Here is a 24,749-nt window from a genome sequence, read left to right as displayed (position 1 = left end):
AGTGACTCAACTGAAGTTAGGGCATGGCCTTACAGCAGTAGTAACAGGAACACTAAGTACCTATAAGGCTTGTAATACTGAGGGCCAATCACTCCTGTCCCAATCACTCCTGTCCCAATCACTCCTGTCCCAATCACTCCTGTCCCAATCACTCCTGTCCCAATCACTCCTGGTAGCTTTCAGCTTTAACAGACTCTGTGCAGTTGGTGAAAAAAAGAATTGAGGAGAAAGAATACACAGTTGCTTTGTTGGAAAAACTTTATTTTAAAATGGTAAACAAGATTACAAGAGGCTCAGCGCTTTATTATTTTTGACATATATAAACAAACAAAAATGCATTCAGGAAGCACAAAGCAGTAATGTGAGAAAAGAACAATTATTACAAGTAGATGGTCTAGCAAACATCCAGGATGACTTCCAAGGACTGTGTGTCAGGTGCCCTAAACTCCAGAGCAACTGCCTGGCACCTAAGCTTGAATCAGAGTATTTTGAATTTCCAATGTATGTCTTTCTCCATCTAGTTACTTTAAGAACTAAGTATAAGATTAAAAAAGAAGAAAAAAAGCCCTCACACCTTACCTTCCTACCACTGCGTGCCTAAAATCTTTTTAAGAAAATAAAAATAGGAAGAAGACCAGAGGAAAAATCTTAACCCTGGCCTCCATGCAGGCAGAGTACTGCCAAGTGCTTGTTGTTATCCCAAGAAAGCCGAGGTGAAAAATATCACTGCACATACACCAACAGCAGCCCAATCAACAGGCCAAGAAATCCTACATTGTAAGGAATCATGTGTCACTCATCAGCTGGTGATCTGGGGTGCTGTGCCTGGCTCCCTCTGAGTTGCTATAGCACAGATCCACAAGTAGTAACAGACATTTACAAAATGGAACTTTGTAAACAGCTCTCTACTAGACAGATGACAAGGTTACAATTCAGTGACTGTAAAGTACTCATCCAGAGGAAACAGAGACTTTCTCTAAACCCGATTTAAGAGCTGCAGGGAGGCCCTTGGAGGGAAGGAGCCGAGACTGTTACTTGGTTTATAAGTTGAGCATGTATACTTTGCTTTAATTTAGCTGCAGAAGTTTAGCAAATTTGGCCCTGTATAGGTCGCCCCCCCCCCCCCACCCCCCATGTTGCAAACTCAGTTTCTTGTGAACATTTTCATATACTGAAAACACCAGACAATTTTTAACATTTGGTAAGACACACTCAATGTACACCAATTTTTCAAGCCCAGTCACTGGGAAGATAACATTATTTTCACCAAGTTCACCAATCCTTCTAAAACCAGAACTGTAAAGGGCCACGGTGACAGTCCAATGTGCTTGACACTGTTGGAGTAACACACTTTAAACTGCAGAAGCTGGATAAAACACCGTTTTGATTTTTCCTAAGGTGCTTCTGCCTAAGTAATATCAGAAGATGTCCAGCCACGGCCTCTGAGGACTTTACTGTCACTACAGAAATGTATGCATACGCAAACAGCATGAGAAGTTACCAGTTCGAAACTTGCTAAAATCAGTTCATGATATGAGAACATTCCTCATGAGGTGGCTGAGCACAGGTTTTCTTCCCTGGTGTTAGTGACTCAGACTCATTTTGATTATACTGTGTCATGGTCTCAAACAAGGCAAACACATTACCTGTTGAATTCATTTTAAATAGGATGGACATATTAAATCACGATCTCACCCACTGGACATAATCTTCACTAATTACATTTTTCACGTAATTAATGTTTAACGCTTTTATTTGAAAGTCAGTAAAATGTCAATTTATTTTATCTTCCATACTTCACAGAGTTGACCTGTCTGTTGGGATTATAGGGCAGAACCTTATCACAGGAAGAGAACACTAAATATTTTGGACCCAAATGAGAAATTCATTTACACAATGCTTCTCTTTTCCTACTGTAGACGAAAACTGAAGCATTTTTAATCCTACTTGGCCTTTTGGAAGGACGAGGGTATGCAGTTTCATTTTCTTGTCGATAGTAAAAAAAAAAATCTTGCATCAGAAAGGGTACACTACAAGAAAGATCAAAGTACAGTTTGTAAGGAACAACTACCATTCCCGCTCTGCACTGGAGCACGTGAAGAGCAAACCTTACGTGTATCATCTAAATCACATCGTGGTATACACTTTAATAGTAAGGTCAGTTCTTATAAGTAACTTGGAAATTCACTGAAAATGGGGGCTTATACCTACATCTAAAAGATTTGTTTATGTTTTTCGTTTGGCCATTCTCCCCTGAAATCAGAGACATAAAAGACTTGAGTTCAATTGGGCAGAAATGAGGACTCGGGTGTGTGTGTGGCTTTGTATAAAAAGACAGGGGCTCATAAGATGACCTGAGGAGAAAAAAACCTGGTTAAAATCGGAAGTTTGAGGTTTAGAATAAAAGCTTGCTGGGTTTAAAGGGGAATAAAAACGGGCACGATTGAGGCTGGGCAGCGGCGGCCGCGCTGCAGCGGGCGGTAGGACCGCGCAGACACCGCCCGGCCAGCCGCGCCCGCGGAACAGCCCTGCAATTAGGGGCGCCGGGCCGCCGCGCACAGGCGCTGTCAGCCTCGGGCCGCCGCGGCCCCGCAGCGCGAGGCCCGGCTCGGCTCGGCCGCAGCCGCCGGAGCCATATTGCTTTGACAGTTGCACTCATCTAGAAATAATGCAAAACGCTATTTAGACGGACACATCACGACCCTGCGCTGGAGGAAGAAAGCAATCTAATGGGGGCCGGGAGGCTGCGGGCGGGCGGCGTGCGGGCGGCGTGCGGGCGGCTGCGCGCTCACAGCTCCTCGTGCTTGATCCGGTGCGAGCGCCGCGCCAGGGCTGGCTTCTGCGAGCTGCTCTTGGCCTCGGAGGCTTCCGCGAAGAACTTGAAGATGGACGGAAAGCTCTTCCACGAAGTGAGCTCGTGACGGTCGGTGCCTGCGGAAACACACACGGGGTTACCAGGGCTCGCACCACTGTGTGGCCCGAGGCGCGGAGCCCGCCCTCCGGGCGACTGCACCGCCACCGGCGAGCTCGCCTCCCGCTCAGAGGCCCAGGTTCCCCTGGTGCCAGGTGTCCCCACGCCCGCCCGGCCGCGCCCCGCTAGAACTTGGCCAGGCGCTCCCCGGCCCGAGGTCCTCAGGGCCAATCGAGTAGCTCGGCGGGAAGGGCCACTCCCTCTACCGCCCAGAAACCACCCACCTCCCCAGGCCTGGGATTGGTTTCCCCAGCGTGCGGGATCCTGATTCCACCACACCCACCCCGGAGGAGCGCCTCGATGTCTTGGCTTCCCAGGCAGAATGGGGGGAATAATTCCTTTTCTGGCCTGTCCCAGTCTCTGATGTTGGACACGACTGCTTCAGTGAGGTCACTGGGACCAAAACACTGGAGATATTTAATGAAAGGACAGATTCAAAAGGAGTCCAGGGGCCTTGAAAGTATCCTAGGCGGGCCACATGCTTCACAGAGTTTAGAATAGAGATCTAGAAAAGCCAGACAAAAAGTGTTTCAAAGCAGAACCACTGAAAGAGTCCTCCTATTCAGTCGGGGAATTCAGAGAAATGTTCGATTTTCAATTTACGAGGTTATTTTACTACTGTCTGTGGTTTGGATTGACTATTATACACTATCCTTCAAACCAAATGGAACCTTTAGTTTGAAAAAGGAAGCAGGTAGCACGTAGGCGTGGGAATACATGAAGAAATAATATGGGCTTAAGAAAAACTATTGAAAAAAAAAAGAAAAAACTACTTGTGATGCATATATACTTTAACCAATAACATAATCAATTTTTTAATTAAAATAAAAATAATTACAAATACTCCCTCATAGAAATTATGAAACAGTTGAAATCTCATCTGCAATCACTCAATTATGCAGATGCTGCTTGGAAGTTCCTGAATTCAGGGCCTCTGATACTTTAACATTGTTAATGATAATTCTTTAGTCTGTAATAGTAGGTCATTGCTATGGTTACTCTACAATGGTGCAACACTTTGCCTTCCCCCTTCAGCTATTCGCTGAGACCTGGTAACCACATTTGTTGCCTAGCAACAGCTTTGTGACAGTATCACAGTCTGGGAGATATAACAATAAAGACGCTATGGCTGCACTTGGTTGGCCAGAGAGCAGACATCTACAAGTTTGTGCATGTGACTTAGTTGTGGGAGCTGTCTATCCCTACCGGAGAAGCCATTTCTTCTCAGGTACCCTTCACAATGATGTCTTTACCCCTTTTCTCTGGCCTTGTGAACCTGTTCTTGGAACTAAGATGCAGTATAGAAGTCATCCTCTGGAGACACATCCTCCTACAGCACGGTATCCACACTGAAAAATGAGGTCATTTCTCTATTTGCTTACACATTTCTGGCAAAATCCAACTTATTCAGTGGAAGAAATTGGTGAGTAGAGGTTTTTCGGGTAATTCCTAAAGGGCCTGAATGAATTCTGATGATTCTTAACAGAATTCTTAGGGAAAGAAGTCAGACTTCACCAGTATGCGTGTAAAATTACAAGTTCTTTAAAACACACAAAACATGTTACCATTATTGTATTTTGTTTTTACTAAGTTAGTCAAATGATGCCCATCACAGATTACTTTGAATTTGGAGGGAATTATATTCTTCAAACACAAGTGTACAGTTCTAGACACCCTCAAACATGTCTATTTCAAATAAATGTCATGAATATTTTTAGAAGAAGGCCCTGTCTCTGGGCAGGTTTATGAAGAGTTTGTCTTTTTCTGTAGGGCCTACAATCTGCTTTCAGCTCAGGACGAAGTATTAAATTGCATTCCCGATGACACAGTTAATCTGTGTTTGTTCTTTTTGAATAACCATCCTCAGATGCATAGTACATAACAACAGCTATTCCTAAGCACTGAGTGTCCCCCAAGTGGTAGCGGTCTCCTTCCTTCCCCTTTCCTAACCTGCTCACATCTGCCATTTGTCCATAAGCTCAGTCACCCTTGCCAGTGCTGACCAGGGGAGCATCAACTCATCATGACCTCAGGGAGCTCCTCTCCCAACTCCTCTTACTCCTTGAAAACCAATTCAGTCTATGACTCTGGAGAGACTTGGAGTCAATGGTCTCAAGTAATTTTAACTCCCCTGCCTTTCCCTAGTGACAGTCTTTCTGAAGGATGAACAAATGACCTTGATGAAAAAAATCACTACAAAATTCTTTTTGGTTTTGGATTATGACAGCTCCCTGCTCAAGCAGTTCTGGTCTGAAAAGACCATTGTACAAAGGAGAATTGAGTATGTGCAGTTGTTCTGAACATCTACACTTGCAAATAAAGATGAAATAATTAGACTGTACGCTTTTATCAGAAGAGGGACAATCAGTAAGTAAAGCAGGTGCCCAGCTGAATTACCTATATTATGTAACCGAGTTAGGGCAGGGAACACAGAATTCTTTCTAAAGTAACAGCTGGTAAATGCATATTTTATATCTCAATACAAATCTCGTCTGTGATCAGTGAGATGGCTCAGCACCTAAAAGTACTTGCCACTAAGCCCCACAATCCCCAGGACCACATGGTTGGAGGAGGGAGATGGTCCCAGGAAGCTGTCTTCTGAGCTCATGTGTGTGTCACAGCACTTATGCATTGATGGATAGTGTAACATTTTCTTAGAAAATATGAAAACTTAGATGAGGAGTTACAGGCAATTAATGACTGATGAAATAGGGTGAATCTGTCTTCCTCTAGGACATGCCCTTGGTAAGTCATTCAGTTCCAAGTACACACACACTCTATCTCTCTCATACACGCATGCGTACATTCAAGCAGTATTCCATGTCTTGGCAGCCTTAACACACACACATGCGACAATGATAAAGAAGAGGCCGGTAATTTGAGGATGAGGGTAACATGGAAGGAGCTGGAGTGGGAACACAGACGGTAGAAATGGTGTGAATAAAACACTCATGTATGAAATGAAATTCTCAAAACCTTTTTTTGGAGGTATGTGTATGAAATGATCAAAATTTTTTTTAATTTAAAAAATTACTAAGTTTTGGAAGCGGTCATTGTGCATGTGTTCATGTGTGTGCAAGATTGTGTGTGTGTGTGTGAGGAAGGGCATGTGAAGGCCAGAGAAGGACCTCAGGTCTTATTCCTCAGGCACTTTTTGTTCGGTTTTGTTTTGTTTTGTTTTGTTTTGCTTTTTGAGACCAGGTCTTTCACTGGCCTTGGGATAGGCTGGCTGGTCACTGAGTGCCATGGCCCTGCCTGTCTCACTCTACCCTTCCAGTGCTGGGATTACAAGCACAGATCATCATGTCTGACTTTCTTTTCTGTGTGTTCTGGGGATTTATCTCAGGCCCTTGTGGTTGAAAGGCAAGCATTTTATCACTGAAAATGAATTTTTAACATTCATAATAGAAGAAGATACATAACTGCTACATGTCAGTCTTGGTTTGCATACACACACTTCAAGAATAGGTTTCAATATCATTTTTAAAAATTCAGTGGGGTTGGAGTCGATCAGCTGTTAAGAACACTGTTGCTCTTGCAGAGGAGCCAAGTTCATTTCCCAGGACCCACATGGTAGCTAACAACCACCTGTAATTGGAGCTGTAGTGTATACAACATCTAATTCTGGCTTTTGTGGACCCTGCAGTGCACAGACATAAATGCAGGCAAAACACCCATACACATAAATAGAATGAAAATAACTCTTAAAAAATGTCAGGGACAAAGTTCCATTGAATATAGTGACAAATTAATATGAAAGCCTGCACAAAATAGTGCTCAAAGAATGGCCACTTAAACTATTTATTTTACAATAATGTATACCGCATGTCTCTGTGTGGGAATGTGCGAGTGAGTGTGTGCTTATGAGTAATGTCTAAACATGTCTGTGTGGGAACGTGCATGTGAGTGCATGCTTATGGGTCAAAACAAGGCTTTCTTCATCAGGTTGCTCGTATTAGGGCAAAAAGGACACTAAGACTAGATTTACCACTAGACTCCTGTTCACGTGACCATAATGCTTAGGTTTTCTTTCTTTTCTTTTTTTCCTCTGTAGAAGGCGTATGTTCAGGGGCAGAAACACACATGTCAATGCAATACTGATGTAGCTGCAAAAATCTTGGCCAAAAATATTTTGGCAGATGTATACTGTTTTGAAGTTGTAACCCATTTTTTTTTTTCTAGTACTTGTTTTAAAAAGTCGAAAATAGGGGGCTGGAGAAAGGGCTCTGTCTTTAAGAACCTTTTCAGGAGACCTGAGTTCCATCCCAGAATCTGCTCCAGGCAGCTCACAATCACTTGCAACTCCATCTCCAGAGTATCTCATGCCTCTCACCACCATGGGCAACTGAACTCACATGCACATACACATAAAAGTAACAAAACCAAATCTTTAAAAACTTAAGGCTAAATTACTTTTTTGGTATGTATTTTGGTGTTGGGATTGAGCCCAGGGCCTTTGAACACTGAGTATGCACTCTGCTTCCCTCCCAGCTCAGTAAAGAAGTGTCTTCATGTGGATGACTGTGCCTTGCACCAGCTACAGTTTGTAACAGAGGGGAAAGTATCTAACAATCAAAATAAATGATAGTACACACATACACACACACATTTTGCTAGATATTATGAGGGTTAGTGGTAAATCATAAGTAACAACTAGAGAGTAGAGACTTAAGAATAATTACTGTCAGCTGGGCGGTGGTGGCGCACGCCTTTAATCCCAGCACTTGGGAAGCAGAGGCAGGCGGATTTCGGAGTTCGAGGCCAGCCTGGTCTACAGAGTGAGTTCCAGGACAGCCAGGACTACACAGAGAAACCCTGTCTCGGAAAAAAAAAAAAAAAAAAAAATTACTGTCGGGCCTAACTCCATTCCACCTTCATCACCCTTCAGTCACTGATGAACAGGCCCTAGAGAGATTTACATACTAATAAGGTACCTGAAGGCCAGAGGGTGGAGCCAATTAAACATTCCTCCCCAGCCCCTCCTTCCTCTTCCCCTCCCTATTTAACTCAGGTCCACTGTGGGTTTTATGGGGTATACATCCAGATCCATGTCAATAAACCGGTTTTGGAAACCCAAGGACTTCTTCGTGTGTTGGGGCCACACCGTGAGGAGCCGTGAGGAACCGTGGAGAGGCTTTTAGTTAATGAGCAGCTGGGCCCAACTTCTAGTTGGAGGAACCCAGGGTGTTCCCAGCCAACTGCCCACAGCATGGCAGGAGGAACCCTGGGTTCCCCAGTCATATTTTTTCCCCACAAATTATAATAACTTATAATTGTGGAGAAACATTTACCAAAAAAAGTAATTCAAAAGAATTCCTTTGTTTGATTCACTGTTTTAATTACTACTAGTCACTTTATCTTACATGGCCTAAGACCACAAGGTCATGGAGTAATTCCAGCATTCCATGTGTAATTTACATGTTACGTTCTGGTTAGAATAGGGAATATCACTGTTCACAAAGTCACCTCTAAATATGATAGTTTTCTTATATCTTTATTTCACAGAGAACTGTCTCACCATGTTCCCCTGTTTTATCTTCTTTGCAGAAGCATGTGTGTGTGTATGTGTATTCAAGCAAAAGATAAAAAACATTGTAAATTCCTATGACAAATGGGAAAAGAAAATACGAGTGTATGAGACACATTAATATTAACAGGATAACATGTCTATGATATTTTCAAAATGACAAGGTTTGATTTTAAAACCTGATCTTTAACAAGAAAAGTATGCAGAATTAGGAAGCAATGAAGGCCTTGTCATTACAGGACGTTGATAATAACAGGTAAGGAATTCTTGAAGGAGTCTCATATATAAAAATCAAGAGTCTGCAATAGGTATTAGCGAAACCTCAGTGGGATTAACTAATGAATTTATGAGCTCAGCAACAGTTATTTTTAGAATGTTATGAAGAATCAGAGAAAACCAGAGCACTGAGAATACTGTGCCTCCTAAAAAGAAAACAAAACCACAGAGATCTGTCTGAAAATGAATGCCAGAGTTTCTAAAAGGAATATAGCTAAAAAATACAAACTTATATTTGAATAGAGAAGGGTTGCCAAGGAAGCCCTGTGAGTGCACAGTGCAAGTGTGCTGGGGGCTGATCTTGTGCTCTGTGTATTCAGATGCTGACATCTATGTTCAGACATCTGGTTATAGTTCAGACCATGGCATGGTCAAGGATCTTGGGTCTCAGTGTTATGTAAAAACTGTTTTCCATCATTTCTGATTAGTTAATAAAGCCACCTAGCTGACAGAAAAGAACAGGGCAGAACTTCCAATCCCTTCAGAGGGTCCCACAGAGATTAAGAGGAAGAGGAAAGGGAGAGACAATGGGGAGAGACCAGAAAGATTCGCCACCCGGACTCTGAGGAGATTACATATGAAACTGAGGAGAGGTAACTAGCCATGTGGCACACACAGAATAGAATAAGAGTTATTTAGTTACAATCTAGTCAGGGAACAAGCCCAAGCTTGTTGGCTTAGCCATTTATTCATAAATAACTAGGTCCCAGAGTCATTATTTGGGAACTGGTGCACTAGTAGAAAGACAGCCACACACAGGGAGGTAGAAGGCAGAGTAAAATATCGATTGGGATTTTGTGATAATAATGCCAGCTGCAGCTAAGTAAACACATTGCTAACATGGCTGCCAGTCAATTGGCATTGTGAGAAGACCCTAAAAGTGAGATGACAGGCTTGACCTAAGAGATAGGATATGGATAGAAACATTGGATGTGGAAACCCCAGGTATGTGCAGCTTCTGGGGAATCAGTCCTTCTGTTTGTTTCCCAACATGCTGCCATGGTAGTTCCGGTGGGACATACAGGGCAATTAGAGGCACTGGGTAGTTTAAGACCCATGGAGACAACTCTGGGAAGTAAACGTATTCTTGAGGCCGAGTAGAGCCTTTAGTAGCTACAGGTCTCTCATTGAACCCAGGACAAACCTTCCTAATCAGCCCCCACAAAATCAATAAAAACAGATGTATTTTCATTATTTGGATTATCTGTTGAATCTAGACAGCATGTGTACAGATGATTTCGTTCTTTTTTCTTTTTCAATTTTGAGATGGGGTCTTACTGTGTAGCCCTGGCTGTCCTGGAACTCACTATTAGACTAGGCTGACCTTGAACTCATGGACATCCACCCACTTCTGCCTCCCAAGTGGCAGGGATTAAAGTGTGCACCACAATGCCTGGCCTGCCATCTTTGGTTTTAATGATTGTTTCATTATATGTTACCTCAGACCTAGCCTCTAAAGATGTATCGATTCCTTTAAGAGTGGGCAAAAGGGTCTGGAGAGATGACTCAGTAATTAAGAAATTAAGAGCATCAGCTGTTCTTCCAGAGGACCCAGGCTCAGTTCCTACCACTCACATGGCAGCTCACGACCATCTGTATCTCCAGTTCCAAGGAATTCAATGCCCTCCTCTGGCCTCTGTTGACACTGCATACACATGATGCACAGATATACACACAGGCAAAGCTACCTATGCACATAAAATAATTTTTATTTCTTAAAAGGGATGAGCAAAACTTTCCATTGTCTGTTGCCACTCTTCTGATATTTTAAATGATTTAAGTATTATTTAAAAATAAATTTTATTGAATATTTTTAATGCCTACAGTATAAGATACACACAGGGTAAAACATGTACCCTGAACAGCTAAAACATTTCTTCATAAAATCACTAATTCAACATGTTTTTCCCCTAACTCTCCGGTGCATGCTTTTCCCGTAACTCTCTGGTGCATGCTTTTCCCGTAACTCTCCGGTGCATGCTTTGCAGGCATGAGAGGCAGGCGGAGACTTGCTCTGCATTTTACTCCATCAGCTCCTTTCTCCTCCCCACTTTCCTCCGCATTCATCATAATTCTCGGTATTCCCTGCTTCTCTCCGACTTTTTTCTTTCGAGACAGAGTCTCTCTGTGTAGCTTGACCTGGAGCTCTCTAGCTTAGGCCGAGGTCAGCTTCTTGAGTGCTGGGATTAAAGATGTGTGCCACTAAATATCTGACTTCTGCTGAGTTTGTGAAGAGTCCCTGTAATCGAGAATATGATGCTTTTTCTATGTCTAGCTTGTGTTTTCCCCACGCAGGACCTAGAGGTCTATCCATATGGTGGCGAATCTCTATTAAAACTCCAATCACGTTTTCCATAGAAATAGAAGAAAAACCTGAAAATTTGTACAGATCCACAAAACCTGACTAGCCAAAACAACACGGGGAGTGAAAAACAATGTAGGAGGGACAGCATTTCCCGACTTAAAACTGTGTTAGGAAACTGTAGCAATCAAAATATATAAAACAGTGAACCAGTGTAGTCTGGAAATCAAACCCTGTGCAGTCAACTAACTTTGACAAGGGCAGTATGAGGATACAATGAGGGAAGGAGAATACCTTAACAAATGGTCTGAGAAAACCGATATTCCACAGGCAAGTGAACCTGGACTTGAAAACTGGGATCAGAATATATTGTATGAGAAAAGAACCCATATTCAATAAAAAGGGGAATGTTAAGTTATTGCATGAGCATATGCATGTATGTATAGTTGTATATATTTGTATACGTGCACATGTTTATGTATACATTTCCTTTTATTAGCTTTATTATGAAAGATTTGCAAATAAAAAACATCATGCACCAAAATTAAAAAAAAAAAAATCTGAGTTCAAAGTGTTCTGATGAATGGCAAACTCAGCCTTGAGCCCTTGTAAAACCAAAAACCAACTCATACTTCCAAGATTCATCGGTACAAAGCAAACATTCTCTTTCAAAAAAGGAGTAAAAATAAAAGCAAGGAAAGACTGAGCCAAAGGAGGGTAAAAATTAAAACCCTGTAGCTTCATCTCTGGCACCAAGAGCAAAAGGTATGTTCCTGAGGGTCGTGACTTACATGGCCTCTGCTCAGTGTTTGGGCTTCTCTGTGGCAGATGTTCCATGTTTTGTCCTCCGACTTCCTGGGGTCTGCACTGCGCCCATCAGGAGATGTCTGAAGCTCTAATCTTGCCACACATTGTCTGACCACCCAGGCTTCTTTTGAAATCTGGGTAAAATTGTCAGTGAGTTTTTAAGTCTTGTATTCTATATGACTTCAAAATCAGTATCCCATGTGCCCATGTGTCCCCAGTTGGTCACCAGTCGAAGTAGTAAGAGGATCATAGGACCATAGCCTTAGCAGCCTGCAGGTGGCTGAGCATGAGACAGGCGGGCCGAGGTGGCCTTGTACGAACAGTGCACTCTGGAGCTCTCCCCTTAAACCAGTCTTTAGACTGAATGATAGGTAGGCTCAGGTGAGTGCCCCAGATGCCTGTCTAGACACCTTTCCTACTGCCCCCAAGCAAAGACCTTGGGTTCTTTTGGGCCATTATTCTCTTTCTAGGTAGTACACCCCGCTGTCGTAAGCCACAGCTTCACATGTGGTAAATAAACTGCAAGGTTTCTAAGCTTTTATTCTTTATGCCCACAGTTCTCACAGCCCTGTTGGTTACTACACCACACAACAGTCGGCATGCTAGACTGCCTTGAAACTCCTCTACCATATTAGCTCCTATCATCACCTTCAAATTCAGCATCCCATTAAGTTTCAGGACATGGACAAAATGCACACAAGGTGTTGACCACAATGTGACATGAACAACCTCAAGCCCAACTCCCTGTAGTGTTTACATCCCAAACATCATAAGAACAGGCATAATGGTCCACACCTTGCCAGCATTCAGATCTTCTGAGCTCCCATCCGAATCACAACCTGCACAGACTTACAGCATCCTAGACTTTCTCTAGCCTGATTTTTTAAGCTTCCCCAGGTTCCAGAAAACACTGCTAAAGGCTTCTAAACCACAGTATGAGTGAGTAGTCAGAGTAATATGTCCACCTTTTTGTACTTTTCTGCATTTGTCATGTTTTCTATTCCTAGAGAGATTGATTTTGGCTGCCGTATCATGACAAGGAGGGTATCTGTGACTCTTGTCAGTTTTCCATTCTGGTAGAAGAGTCAAGCACAAGGTGGCCTTGGGAATCCAGAACTTCACATGACCAAAAGCCCAACCAAGCAAACAAACGGAAGACCTGCTAAGTCTGATATGGTGGCGCAGGCCTTTCATCTAAATTACTCAGAAGGCTGAGGCAGTTCTGACTGAGAGCAGGAATTCAAAACCAGTCTTCCAGGGAAAGGAGAGGAGGAGGAGAGAGAGGAGCAGGGAGAGGGACGAGGAAGCTGCCTGAAGGCTGATGACTTGAGTTTGATCCTCAGGATCCACATGTGGGAGGAGAGAGCAGAAAGCCATCTTCTGGCCTTCATAATGCACATTGTGGTTCCTGTGCTTCTCCTAACTCAATCAATCAATCAGTCAATCAATCAATCAACAAATACGTAAGAAAGAAAGGAAAGGAGGGGAAGAAGGAAGGACGAAGGGAAGGAGGAGAGATGGTATATACCTATAATGTTAGCACTTGGGAGGTAGAGGCAGAAAGATGAGGAGTTCAAGGCCATCTTCAACTCCATAACAAGTCTGAGGCCAGCCTAGAAAGATAAAAAAAAAAAAAAAAAAAGAAATGGGAAGGAGAAGAAAAAAACCCCAGAAAACTGTGCATGCATTTATGTTTCGATTTGAGAAAACCTGGCACTTTGCTACATTATTTAATAAATATACAAGCACATGTTACTTAAAGTTTTTAGTATTAAATATTTATTGATGATAAAGTAAATGGATTTTAAAACACTTTACCTTTAACTGTGACTGGTATATAAAATGCATTTTTATACATTGAATCTGTTTCTGACTATCTTGCTGAATTAGCTTTTTTATATTAATAATGTATCTCTAGCTGGGATACTTTTTATACTAATAATGTCTTTCTAGCATAGTGGTAGCACACCTTTAATCCCAGCATCAGACTGATCTCGGAGTTGGAGGCCAGCCTCATCTACAGAGTGAGTTCCAGGACACAGAAAAACTGTCTTAAAACACCAGAAAAAAATGTCTCTAGATACTGAGTTTTCTACATAACTACAGTATGAATAAGTTTAGTCTTGAATTTCTTTTCTAATGATTAGGTGCTTTACTTTTTCCAATTGTAAAACTTTAAATTAGAAACATACATTTTTAGGGAGGAAAGACTGTAGGAGTCAGAGGGCATGGGGACACCAGGAGAACAATCCATTAACTCATCTCAGCAAGCTCACATGGGCTCACAGAGACTGAGGCAGCAAGCACGGGCCTGCCTGGGTCTGCACCAGGTCCTCTGCATGTGCTATGGCAGTTAGCTTGGTGTTTCTGTGGGACTCCTAACAGTGGAGCAGGTGTGTCTCTGACTCCCTTGCATGATCTTGGGGCTCTTTTCCGTCTCCTGGGTTGCCTTGTTCAGCTTCACTATGAGGGCTTCGTCTTATGTTATTGTATCTTGTTTTGTCATGTTTGGTGTTATCTCTTGGAGGCCTGTTTGTTTTGTAAGGGAAATGGAAGGGGAATAAATCTGGGGAAGAGGGGAGATGGGGTGGACAGGTGAGAGGACTGGAGGGAGGGAAACTGTGGTCAGCATTTACTGTATAAGAGAAGAATCTATTTTCAATAAAAAAGTTAAATTAAAAAGCCCTTAAACTATAAAAATAAGTAGACTCTAATATACTGATAAATGTAGCGAGAGAGTACAATTGTTATGAACATGTAAAACTTGCATCAAGTGACCACATCATGTTCTGTGTTTTGCTGGTTCTGGATGACATATCTCTGTCAGGCAATGCTGTTTGTTACTGGTTAGTGGTCAAGCAGGTGTCCTCAGGAGAAACCATGATGGTTTCTGTGTTGCCAGTTATAGATGTAATCAGGGATTCTTTTCATCCTGCTTAAAGCTATAGAAAAATATGGAACTGTTGCCTACCTTGTTTGCTGTATTAACTCACTCTGTAGGCTAATCAAGTCTTAAACTTACTATGATCCTCCTGTCTTAAGCGCCCAGGAAGTGAGGATTATAAACCTGCACCACAGACCTAGCTCTTAGAAAAATTAAATACCGCCTTTTACATGGCAAGATTTCTTAAAAGACTTTGAGCTTATTTATATGGTACAGCTTAATATGTTTACAGATAGATCATGTAACAATAGTAAATTTTACTGTTGATTACTTTATGAACTATTAGGTAATATTACAGAGGACAAGGAGAATTTATGAGTAGTTAAACTGAATATAAGCTTTAACAGACAGACGTGACTAAACAATGATTAAAGGAAACATTATAGGGCGGTGGTGGCGCACGCCTTTAATCCCAGCACTTGGGAGGCAGAGGCAGGCGAATTTCTGAGTTCAAGGCCAGCCTGGTCTACAGAGTGAGTTCCAGGACAGCCAGGGCTACACAGAGAAACTCTGTCTCGACCCCCCCCCCCCCAATAATAATAACAATAAAATAAAAAATAAATAAAACACAAGGAAACATTATAAAGCTAGTTTATGTCATAAATATAGAATTTACATGGAGATGTCTTCTGACATAACTGTAACTGGACTTTTCAAATAGAGACCTTCTCAAACTTTTCAGATGACCCCTACACAAATATCTTTCATTTATTACTGATGAAATTAAGTCTTCTTTCTCTGATATTAAGTTTATTTCTAGATTTGTAAACATTTACAGTCTTGGGTTTGATACACAGTAATAGAAAATGAATATACTTAAGAAATAAACTTAAGATGAACTTAAATGCCATATGGAATTCGGCAAGAACATGCTGTTTCCATTCCTTTTGTTTTATAACTGGCTGTACCCAATACTTCATACTTTATACTGCTGCTGCTACTCCTACTATTATTGCTAATTTGTGGACAGGGTTTTCCTGTGTAGCCCTGGCTCTTCTGGGACTCACTTGGTAGACTGAGTAGGCCTTAAACTAAGAGATCCATCTGCCTCTGCCTCCGGAGTGCTGGATAATAGGCATGTGCCACCACTGTCTGGGAATTTTTCCATGTTTATGTGTATGGGTGTTTTGTTTGCCTGTATGTCTATGTGACATATGTGTATAGTTCCCAGAGAGTCCAGAAGAGTGTCTCAGATCACCTGGAATTTTAGTTATAGAAATTTGTGAGCCATCATGTTGGTACTGGGAATTGAACCTGGGTCCTGTGAAGGAAGAGCCAGTGCTCTGAACCGGTGAGCCACCTCTCCAGTCCCATGTATAAAACTTAAATCTTTATCACTTAGCTTCGAAGGTCCTTCTTTTTCAAGTAATTTAATGTCAGTGTGGGAATTATATCTGGTCATATTAAAGCAGCGAAGGACAGAGATCATTTTCTGGACAATCTCAGATACTTTCGGGTGTCACTATAGGTTTATAACATCTATTTTACTTTGATGCCACAGAGTAAATTTAAAAATCCATACTGAAAGGAACATCTGCAAATCTACTTTTAAGACTAAGGTGGAAGGTTAATCTACACATGAAAATAAGAAAAATATTGGCTTATGAGAAGAAAGTGTTTTGCACTGATCAACATTTTTAGATCAAAATTTATAACCATCAGTAGAAATACAGGCTTGTTAAAAATGTTCCTAAAGGAAGTTGTACATGAAGGAAAACCTTAGCATCAAGACCACGGCACTTTAAGAATTCCAACATAAGGAAAGTCATAATTTGTTTCCCAGAAAAATATAGTATTTACAAATTATAATGAAGTGGGATAAGGCATGGTAAAACTCTGTAGTGATTTAATAATAAAAACTGTAATGACACTGTATTAGGACTACAGTAACAATTACCTTTGCTTGTGCAGTGCATACTCACTGCTGCCTTCTATTGAAATGCACTGCGGATGACTTATAGTGACAGGCTGTAGGAGAATAAAGGAACACGTGACATGCAGAGGGCTGGCAGAGGAGCAGGTAGAGCAGGTATGCTTGTGGACAGTTACAATTTTAATTTTTGGTCGCTTAGAATCATATACTAAAAGGTTAGCAAGTATATTCTTTGGCAAGAAAGTGGATGATAGATTTTTTTTTTTTTTGCTAATTTTGTGCATACCAATATGCTTTAATACCCACAGTAGAAAGCCCAAGGCCTACACATGGTATGTGCTCAGAAAGATGGACTACAAGCCAGGAAGGGATGCACAAAGGAGTTCTTGTAGGGAGGAAGATTACTATTTTCTTAAAAGGAAAATCAGATTTCCTGTGGTGCAGTGTGACTGGACTTTCGCTTTATCTTCTGATTACACACACACACACACACACACACACACACACACGACTTTGGAACACTCAGCCCCAAATGCAATGTCTCCATCAGAGCTCAGGAAACCCACAGAGAGGATGGAGGACACCAAGAAAACAAGCCCTTCCAAATCAACATGTGCAAAGGCTCATCTGAACTCGGAGACTGAAGCAGCATGCATAAGGGTCTGCATGGGTCTGCACCAGGACCTCTGCATATATACTAAGGATTCCAGTCTAGTGTTTCCATGGTATTTCCGAATGTGTGAACAAGTGGGTCTCTGAGTCTCATGACTTCTCTTCAGCTCTTTTCCTTGTGTTGATTTGTCCTAACTTTAATGTGGTAGGTTTTGTTTCAACTTACTGTATTATATTTAAATACTGAATTGAATAAACTAGATTTTAACAACTGAATTCATACTGTCTCCAAAGGAGTGACGGTGGGTATGTCATCCTCATATTCAGGAGAAGTTAACCAACATATAATGCTCTGCACAGAGTTTTGGTTACAGTTCGATTTTTTTTTCCTTTTTGGGTATTGCTTTGTTTTGTTGGTTTTGGAGTTTTGTTGTATTTGGTTTTTGCTTGTTTGTCTTTGACAAGGATCTTAACGTTGGGGGATTAAGGAGGGTGAGGACTGAGAATTCGAGAGATGGGAAGATTACGATCAAATACATTTAAACTTAAAAATTGTTTAAATAATAAAAATATAATAAAAAGAAAAAAAGGTGGGTTCTGTGAGCTATCAATTTTTTACACTACGTTCTTAGAGCAATCTGAGACCGTCACAGTGACATAGCTTAAAATATTATATCATATACACAAATCTTATCAAATTACATGGCAAGACAAGGAAGATGAACCGCTATATAGAATTAGTATCTCTTTAATTCCAAACATTACCTCTGGAGGTTTCTGTGATGATCTTAGATGGCAAATAAAACATTTCCAATTCAAACTGTTTTCACTGGTGACAAACGAGAACATGTGCCCTTTACTCTGCTCATCAAGTCACGTTTATGTGTCTCATCCTTTCTCATGTCAAAAAAAGGGGTCCCTTAAGAGATTCTTGAAGAGACCTTTTATATATTGAAGTTTGAGGCCCCAGAGCAAGAGTCTACACATTTCAAGTAGATTATATAAGTAGATTACATTACAAGCAATTCTGTTGTGAGTGAAGATTGACTTGAAAGTGTCTCATTCATAATAAAGTTGTTTTTAGTTTTTAATATTTTCCACATTTAAGTTCAACAATGAGCTATTTAATCTTTTAGAGTAAATTCAAAACACGAAAGCTTTCCTCTGATGTGGGTCCGAAGTTTCTAAATTTCTTTTAAACAAACAAAAAACCAAAAAAAAAAAAAAAAAAAAAAAAAAAACCATTGTCTCCTAGCAATGTCAGACGCTACAGCTGTAAAGTCTCACCAACATGGCTGCCCCAAAGTGAGCTGACCAAGCACCACACTGATGGACATGTCAAAGTGCAAGGGGGAAGCCCACGAGTTCTCAACCCTACATAAAGAACTACAGGCAACCATGGACAGCTGGGAGCAGGAGGCCTTCCCAGAAAAGAGCACACCCATTGGTTGTCCAGTGCCAAATAGTCAGCCATGAAAACATATATACAGGTAGTATTATATGAACTGAATAGGCCTTATTTAGGAATATACATGCATATATACATATGCATAAAAACAATAAAAGAAGAGGCCATGAATTTGAAGGAGAGAGGGGAGAGATATATAGGAAGATTTGGAGAGAGGAAAAGGCAAAGAAGAAATATTATAATCTCAAAAATAAAAAAACAAAATAAAAAAAATCAGATTTACTATAATTCTTTTTTTTTTTTTTTTTTTTTTTTAACTGTGTGTCTCTGGCTACCTTGGAACTCACTTTGTAGACCAGGCTGGCCTTGAACTCACAGAGATTCACCTGCCTCTGCCTCCTGAGTACTGGGATTAAAGGTATGTACCACCATACCTTGCAATTGCTGTAGTCTAATATTTAAAAGCATTTTGGCACACAATATTCTAAGAGAAAGTCATAAATACTATGTTAGGCAGGTGTGATTATGCTGTTCTACAGCTCCAGCTGCAAGGAGGCTAACATAGATTTCCATGAGTCTGAGGCCAATTTGGGCTACATTATGAGTTTCAGGCCAGCCTAGGCTACATTGTGAGTTCCAGACCAGCCTACCTAGGCTACATTGTGGTACCATTTTCATTTAAAACCAGAGAACCCACATGTTTCTATGGTTAAGAGCTTACATTCTACAAATATAAGAATTAGACTTCAGGGTCTAATACTCTTGTGGCATTCCTGGAAAGGCCCATGTCTCCAGTGATGAGCTAGCAAGGGGCAGGGAGACTGGGATTGCTGGTTCTGGCCTGGCTGCTGTGTGAGTCTGCCTTAGAGGAGGGACAAGCAGAGAGCATGAAGGAAGACAGCTGGCACCTTTTTTGGTTTCCATACACATGTGCACATTGTATATACACATGTATACTACACACACGCACACACACACACACACACACACACACACACACACACACACACACGAACAAATAAAACCCACAAACATGGAGCTAGAAGCAAGGATTTCTCAGCAGTCCCTTGGTTCTTGCAAAGGGCTAGGTTCAGTTCTCAGCGCCCATGTGGTAGTTCATAACCATGTTCCGATCCCAGAGGTTTTGAAGACCTCTTCTGACCTCCATGGGCACCAGGCATTTATATGGCACACATACACACTTGCAGACAAACACTCATACACACAAAATCTAAAACAATAAAAAACAAAACAAAGTAACACCAACATAAAACTAAGTTTAAAAACAATTAAAAATACTTTTAAACTTATAAAATTGTAGATTAACTTTAGTTATTATTTAACCAGATTCATTTATTCTCAAAAACATATCACAGGTATTCCTTCACTCCTTCACTGTGTCTGCACCTTTGTAGGCGTGCACACACAGGACAAAGTTAGCTGAGAGCAAACTGGAATGCTATCTATCCCCTTTAGAATGTGTTTCCTAACCACAAGGCATTCTCTTCCTTGGGCACAGAGCAGCTACCAAGTGCAGGCTGCACACAGATGCAGGGTGCCTCAGTCTAAATCCCACAGGAAGAACAACAATATCAATTCACCAGACATCATCAGAGCTCCCAGGAACTAAAGCACCCACCAAAGAGTTTACATGGGCTGGTCCATAGCTCCCGCTCATATGTAGCAGAGGACTGCCTTATCTGGCATCAAAGGGAGGGGAGGCCCTTGCTCCTGTAGAGGCTTGTTGCTCCAGGGAAGGGGATGCTAGAGGGGTGATATGGGAGTGGGTGGGTGGGTGATCACCCACCCCCTTAGAGGCAAAGAGAAGGGGGTATGGGGTGGAGTTTTTTTTGGGGGAGGAGGCCAGGAAGGGGGACAATATCTGAAATGTAAATATAATAATAATAATAATAATAATAATAATAATAATAATAATAATAATAATAATAATTAATAATAAAAGAACCCTGCATGTCACTTTGGTTAGCTGTCTTTAAACCACTTTCCAGAACAGAATTAACATCAGGGTTACATAATTATAATTACTAAGCTTTAGGGGATGGGGAGATGGCTCAGAGGTTAAGAACAGTTGTTGCTCTTGAGTTCAGCTCCCAGCACCTAACATGAAGACTCCAGGTCATCCATAGCTCCAGTTCTAGGAGATCTGACACCCTCTTTTACACACCATGCATGCAAGTAGCACACATACACACATGTAGGCAAAGTACTTATTCATGTAAAATAAACATATCTACAAAATTTAAAATTACTAAGATTTAATAATTACTCTTATCTATTTTTGTCATATTAAACATTACTAGCATAAGTTAATGTAATTCACTGTTATATCAACACATCCCATTTTATGTATTTCTATTAAGATTTTAATTTATTTAAATCAATTTATTATTAAGATTTTGTTTTATTTGTGTATTTGCTTGAGGCAGGGCCTTATTCTTTAGCTCAAGTTAGCCTCAAACTTGTGATCTGCCTGTTGCAGTCTCTGGAGCTCTGGGATTACAGGCATGAGTCACTATGTATGATACATACATAGTGTATGTTTTTGTTGCTGTTGTTTGTTTTGTTTTTGAGAGAGAAGATGAGAGAGAGAGAGAGAGACAGAGAAAGAGAGAGAGAGAGAGAGAGAGAGAGAGAGAGAGAGAGAGAGAGAGAGAGAGAGAGTCAGTTTGTGTGTCAGTCTTATGTAGTTCAGATTAGCGTGCATCACACCATGGAGTTGAGGAAATGTCTTGAACTTCTGATTTCCCTGTTTCACCTCCAAGTGCTGGGTTTCTAGGAATGCTGCTAGATCTGCCCCATGTAGTATTGATGATGCAATTCTGGATTTGTGCATGCTACTCAAGCACTGGTCAAGTGATGTTTTCTCCATAGACCCACTATAATTCCTCTTTATGGGAATATTTTTATTAGTACATATTATTGTACAAAATAACAGTGACACACACACACATACATGTTTAATCATTTTTATCCCATCTTTATCTGCTTTGGACCTGTTTTTCCAGCCCCATTTTCTCTTCCCATTATTTTGTATCTCTTAAATGAAAAAGTTTTTTTTCAATGTGAAATTTCAGAATGTGAATACTAATTAATTCATCAATAAGTTTTCTGTTATTTTTAGCAAATGAACTTAGTAAAAATGTAAGACTATGATTAAAATATGCCTAGCTAAATTTCTCTATCAGTGAATAACTATATTAAATACTCATTTGTTGACTGTCTTGTATATAAGGAAACCGACAAGCAGTAAAGAAGGAGAGCACTTGCTATCTCAGTGCAAGCCTGCCTGCTCTTTTGATGGTGGTCCTTGGAGGGTTAACTGTAGGAAAGTTAAAACCAGGCAAATTTTCTACTTGCTAGGAGTTTTAGTAAGATGTTTGATACAGGAGATTGAAATCAGTGGCTAAAGTTTCCAAAATATTTGAGACTTATATTTAACTATGATAATTTTCCCATACTCATTAGGAAATGTACAATTAACTACATATACTTATGCTGAGGGCTTAGAAATAGTGTCCACAGCTGAACTGAGAGACTTAATGATTAAGATCTATTTCTGGCTCCGCTACCAATATGCTTGAAATTCTGGGTAAGCTTTTAAACTTTGAGTTGTCTTAATTCTCTCTTCTTAAAGGCAGAGTGAGTCCTGTTTTCCACATGAGGACTTCATAGAAGTAAGCTTCGGAACTTACAATATGAATGTAGCAAAAAGCACAGGGCGAATGCTGTAGAGAGCCATCAAAACTGTACAGTCACTCAGAAAAACAGTGAGAGCACTGAACTGCTATACATTCTTAGGCAAGAAAGCACAAAACTCAAGCCAGTAAAAACACATAGGAAGCTACCAATAATCCTATCGACCACAATAACTTGGCACGTGTCCTTTCAGGCATTTCTCATAAACATATCCTCAATTTTTGTTGAGAAAATACATGACTTTAATAATTGGAAAAATGAACAGCAATTCAACACAAATTCATTTATAAAAGATCCCATACTGAGAGTTCTTGATTTGATAATCATTTAGCTCTCCCATTTGTAGAAAAATAAGTTATGAATAAAATATAAAATGCAGTTATTTGATAGCACCAGAGAGCAGGCTCTACACTGGGTTGGCCTTTGCCTAGAGAACTTGCCTGTCTTCACATACAGCATAGCTATTCCCGTAGAAGAAGGCTCTGCTTCACTGCCTCGAGCCTGCTATGGATGGAATTTAGGTGTGAGAAGAGCTGGAGACCAAGAAGGAAAAGTCCTCATAGAAAGAGGGCAACCACAGAAGGAGTAACATAAATATTCTTAATTATTTTGGTTAAATTATGAATCGTTTGCATAAGGAGGAGTCTACAGTGGGAACCTGAGAGACTCAGGGCAGACCATCTTGAGTTTGAATCTCCACAAACCTGCAAGGTTTGAACAGTAGGGGTGTTGCCCTAAAACTCAGAGTCCTTAGACATAAGACTGTATGCAGGGTCTAAAAGTTTCTTCTAATGAGAGGGTGAAACTCAGCACTTGAGACAGAGCACCAAGCTTGAGCGACTCCAATGTCCTTAGCTTGTAATTTAAACATTCAACATATGCTTTCGTAGATTTTGTCCCAGATTGCTTTTTTGGGCTTAAAAAAAATCTTAATGATATTTTACTTATTATAGGTTTCAACTTTGTATTTTTATGTTATTTATTTGTATATCTTATGCTTTCTTAATTTCTTTTTCAAAATTATTTTATTTATTTACATTCCTGTCATTGCCTTTCCTCTCGGTCCCCTCTTTACATTTCCCCATCCCATTTCTCTTCCCCCTTGCCTCTGAGAGGGTGACTCTCCCCTCATCAGGCCTCCCCCTTCCCTGGGGCCTCAAGTCTCTCAAGGATTAGGCACATTTTCTCCCACCAAGGTCTGACTGGGAAGACCACTGCTATATTTGTGCCAGGGACCGCAGACTGGCCTGTTATGCTCCTTGTTGGTGGTCCAGTATCTGAGACATCTCAGGGGTCCAGGTTAGTTGAGACTGCTGGTCTGTCTATTCGTTCACTCTTCTATTCAGCTTCTTCAGTCCTTCCCCTAATTGAACCACAGGGTCCCTGACTTCAGTCCCATGGTTGGGTGTAAGTATCTCCAGTCTGTCTCAGTCAGTTGTTGGTTGGGCCTCTCAAAGGACAGCCATGCTAGGCTCCTGTCTGTAAGCACACCATAACATCAGTAAGTGTTAGGCCGTGGAGCCTCTCCTTGAAATGGATACCAAGTTGGGCTCGTCACTGGACCACTTTTCCTCCAGTCTCTTCTCCATTTTTGTCTCTGCAGTTCTTTAAGACATGGACAGTTCTGGGTTAGAAATTTTGACTGTGGGTTAGTATCCCCATGCCTCCACTTGAGGTCCTGTGTATCTATTGGAGGTGGACCCTTTGAATTCTCTCTCACTAGTGTTGGGTATTTTGGCTAAAGTCACTCCCATTGAGTTCTTAGAGTCTCTCACCTTCCAGGTCTCTGGTACTTTCTAGAGGGTCCCCCACCCCCTGATTATTATCTCCATTCATTATCTTAGCCTTTTGAGCTTCTCTCCTTCCCCCCAATACCTGACCCTTTTTCCCTTTTTCCCTTCCCCTCCCACCTAGTTCCCTCCCTCCCTTGGCCTCCCGTGATTATTTCCTTCCCCATTCTAACTGTGGTTCATTTACACAATGGAACACTATTCAGCTTTCTTATTGTTTTCCAGTTGTATTTTATTTTATTGATTTTTTATTTGCCCGTTTGCTCTCTGAAGAGAAAGAGGAAGAAAGCGTGGAGTTGGATGGCTGTGTAGATGAGGAGGATCAGAGAGGAGAAGGGGAAAACCCATGATCAGAATATATTATATGAATTTTCAATTAAAATAAATAAATATCCACCATAACAAATATTCAAGAGAGGATAGTATAATTCAACACCAAATAAGTCATTATGCACAATCCAACACAATAAATATTTTAATAGCAAGCCAGAAAAAAACTGAAAAAGGCCAAAGCACCCTTAA

At 41.0% G+C, this 24,749-nt stretch overlaps 1 protein-coding gene across 6 annotated transcripts in view; it reads right to left on the bottom strand.

Moving 5' to 3' along the window:
• Positions 1-240: 240 nt before the first annotated feature.
• Positions 241-24,749, bottom strand: part of Arb2a (ARB2 cotranscriptional regulator A) — a 404,275-nt gene continuing 379,766 nt past the window's right edge. For 5 of the 6 annotated variants that reach the window (XM_076927062.1, XM_076927068.1, XM_076927069.1 and 2 more), the window contains one exon: positions 241-2,931. In XM_076927062.1, coding sequence (XP_076783177.1) covers positions 2,789-2,931 — 143 coding nt within the window. In that variant the 3' untranslated portion in view covers positions 241-2,788. Of the gene's footprint in view, positions 2,932-13,410; positions 13,497-24,749 lie in introns of those variants that run through there. The other variant, XM_076927063.1, reaches the window with a different exon arrangement.

Source organism: Arvicanthis niloticus, chromosome 29, assembly GCF_011762505.2.
Source record: "Arvicanthis niloticus isolate mArvNil1 chromosome 29, mArvNil1.pat.X, whole genome shotgun sequence".
NCBI classification, from domain to species: domain Eukaryota; kingdom Metazoa; phylum Chordata; class Mammalia; order Rodentia; family Muridae; genus Arvicanthis; species Arvicanthis niloticus.
Note: the sequence above shows the minus strand (reverse complement) of the source record. Positions and strands in the feature narration are given on the sequence as shown.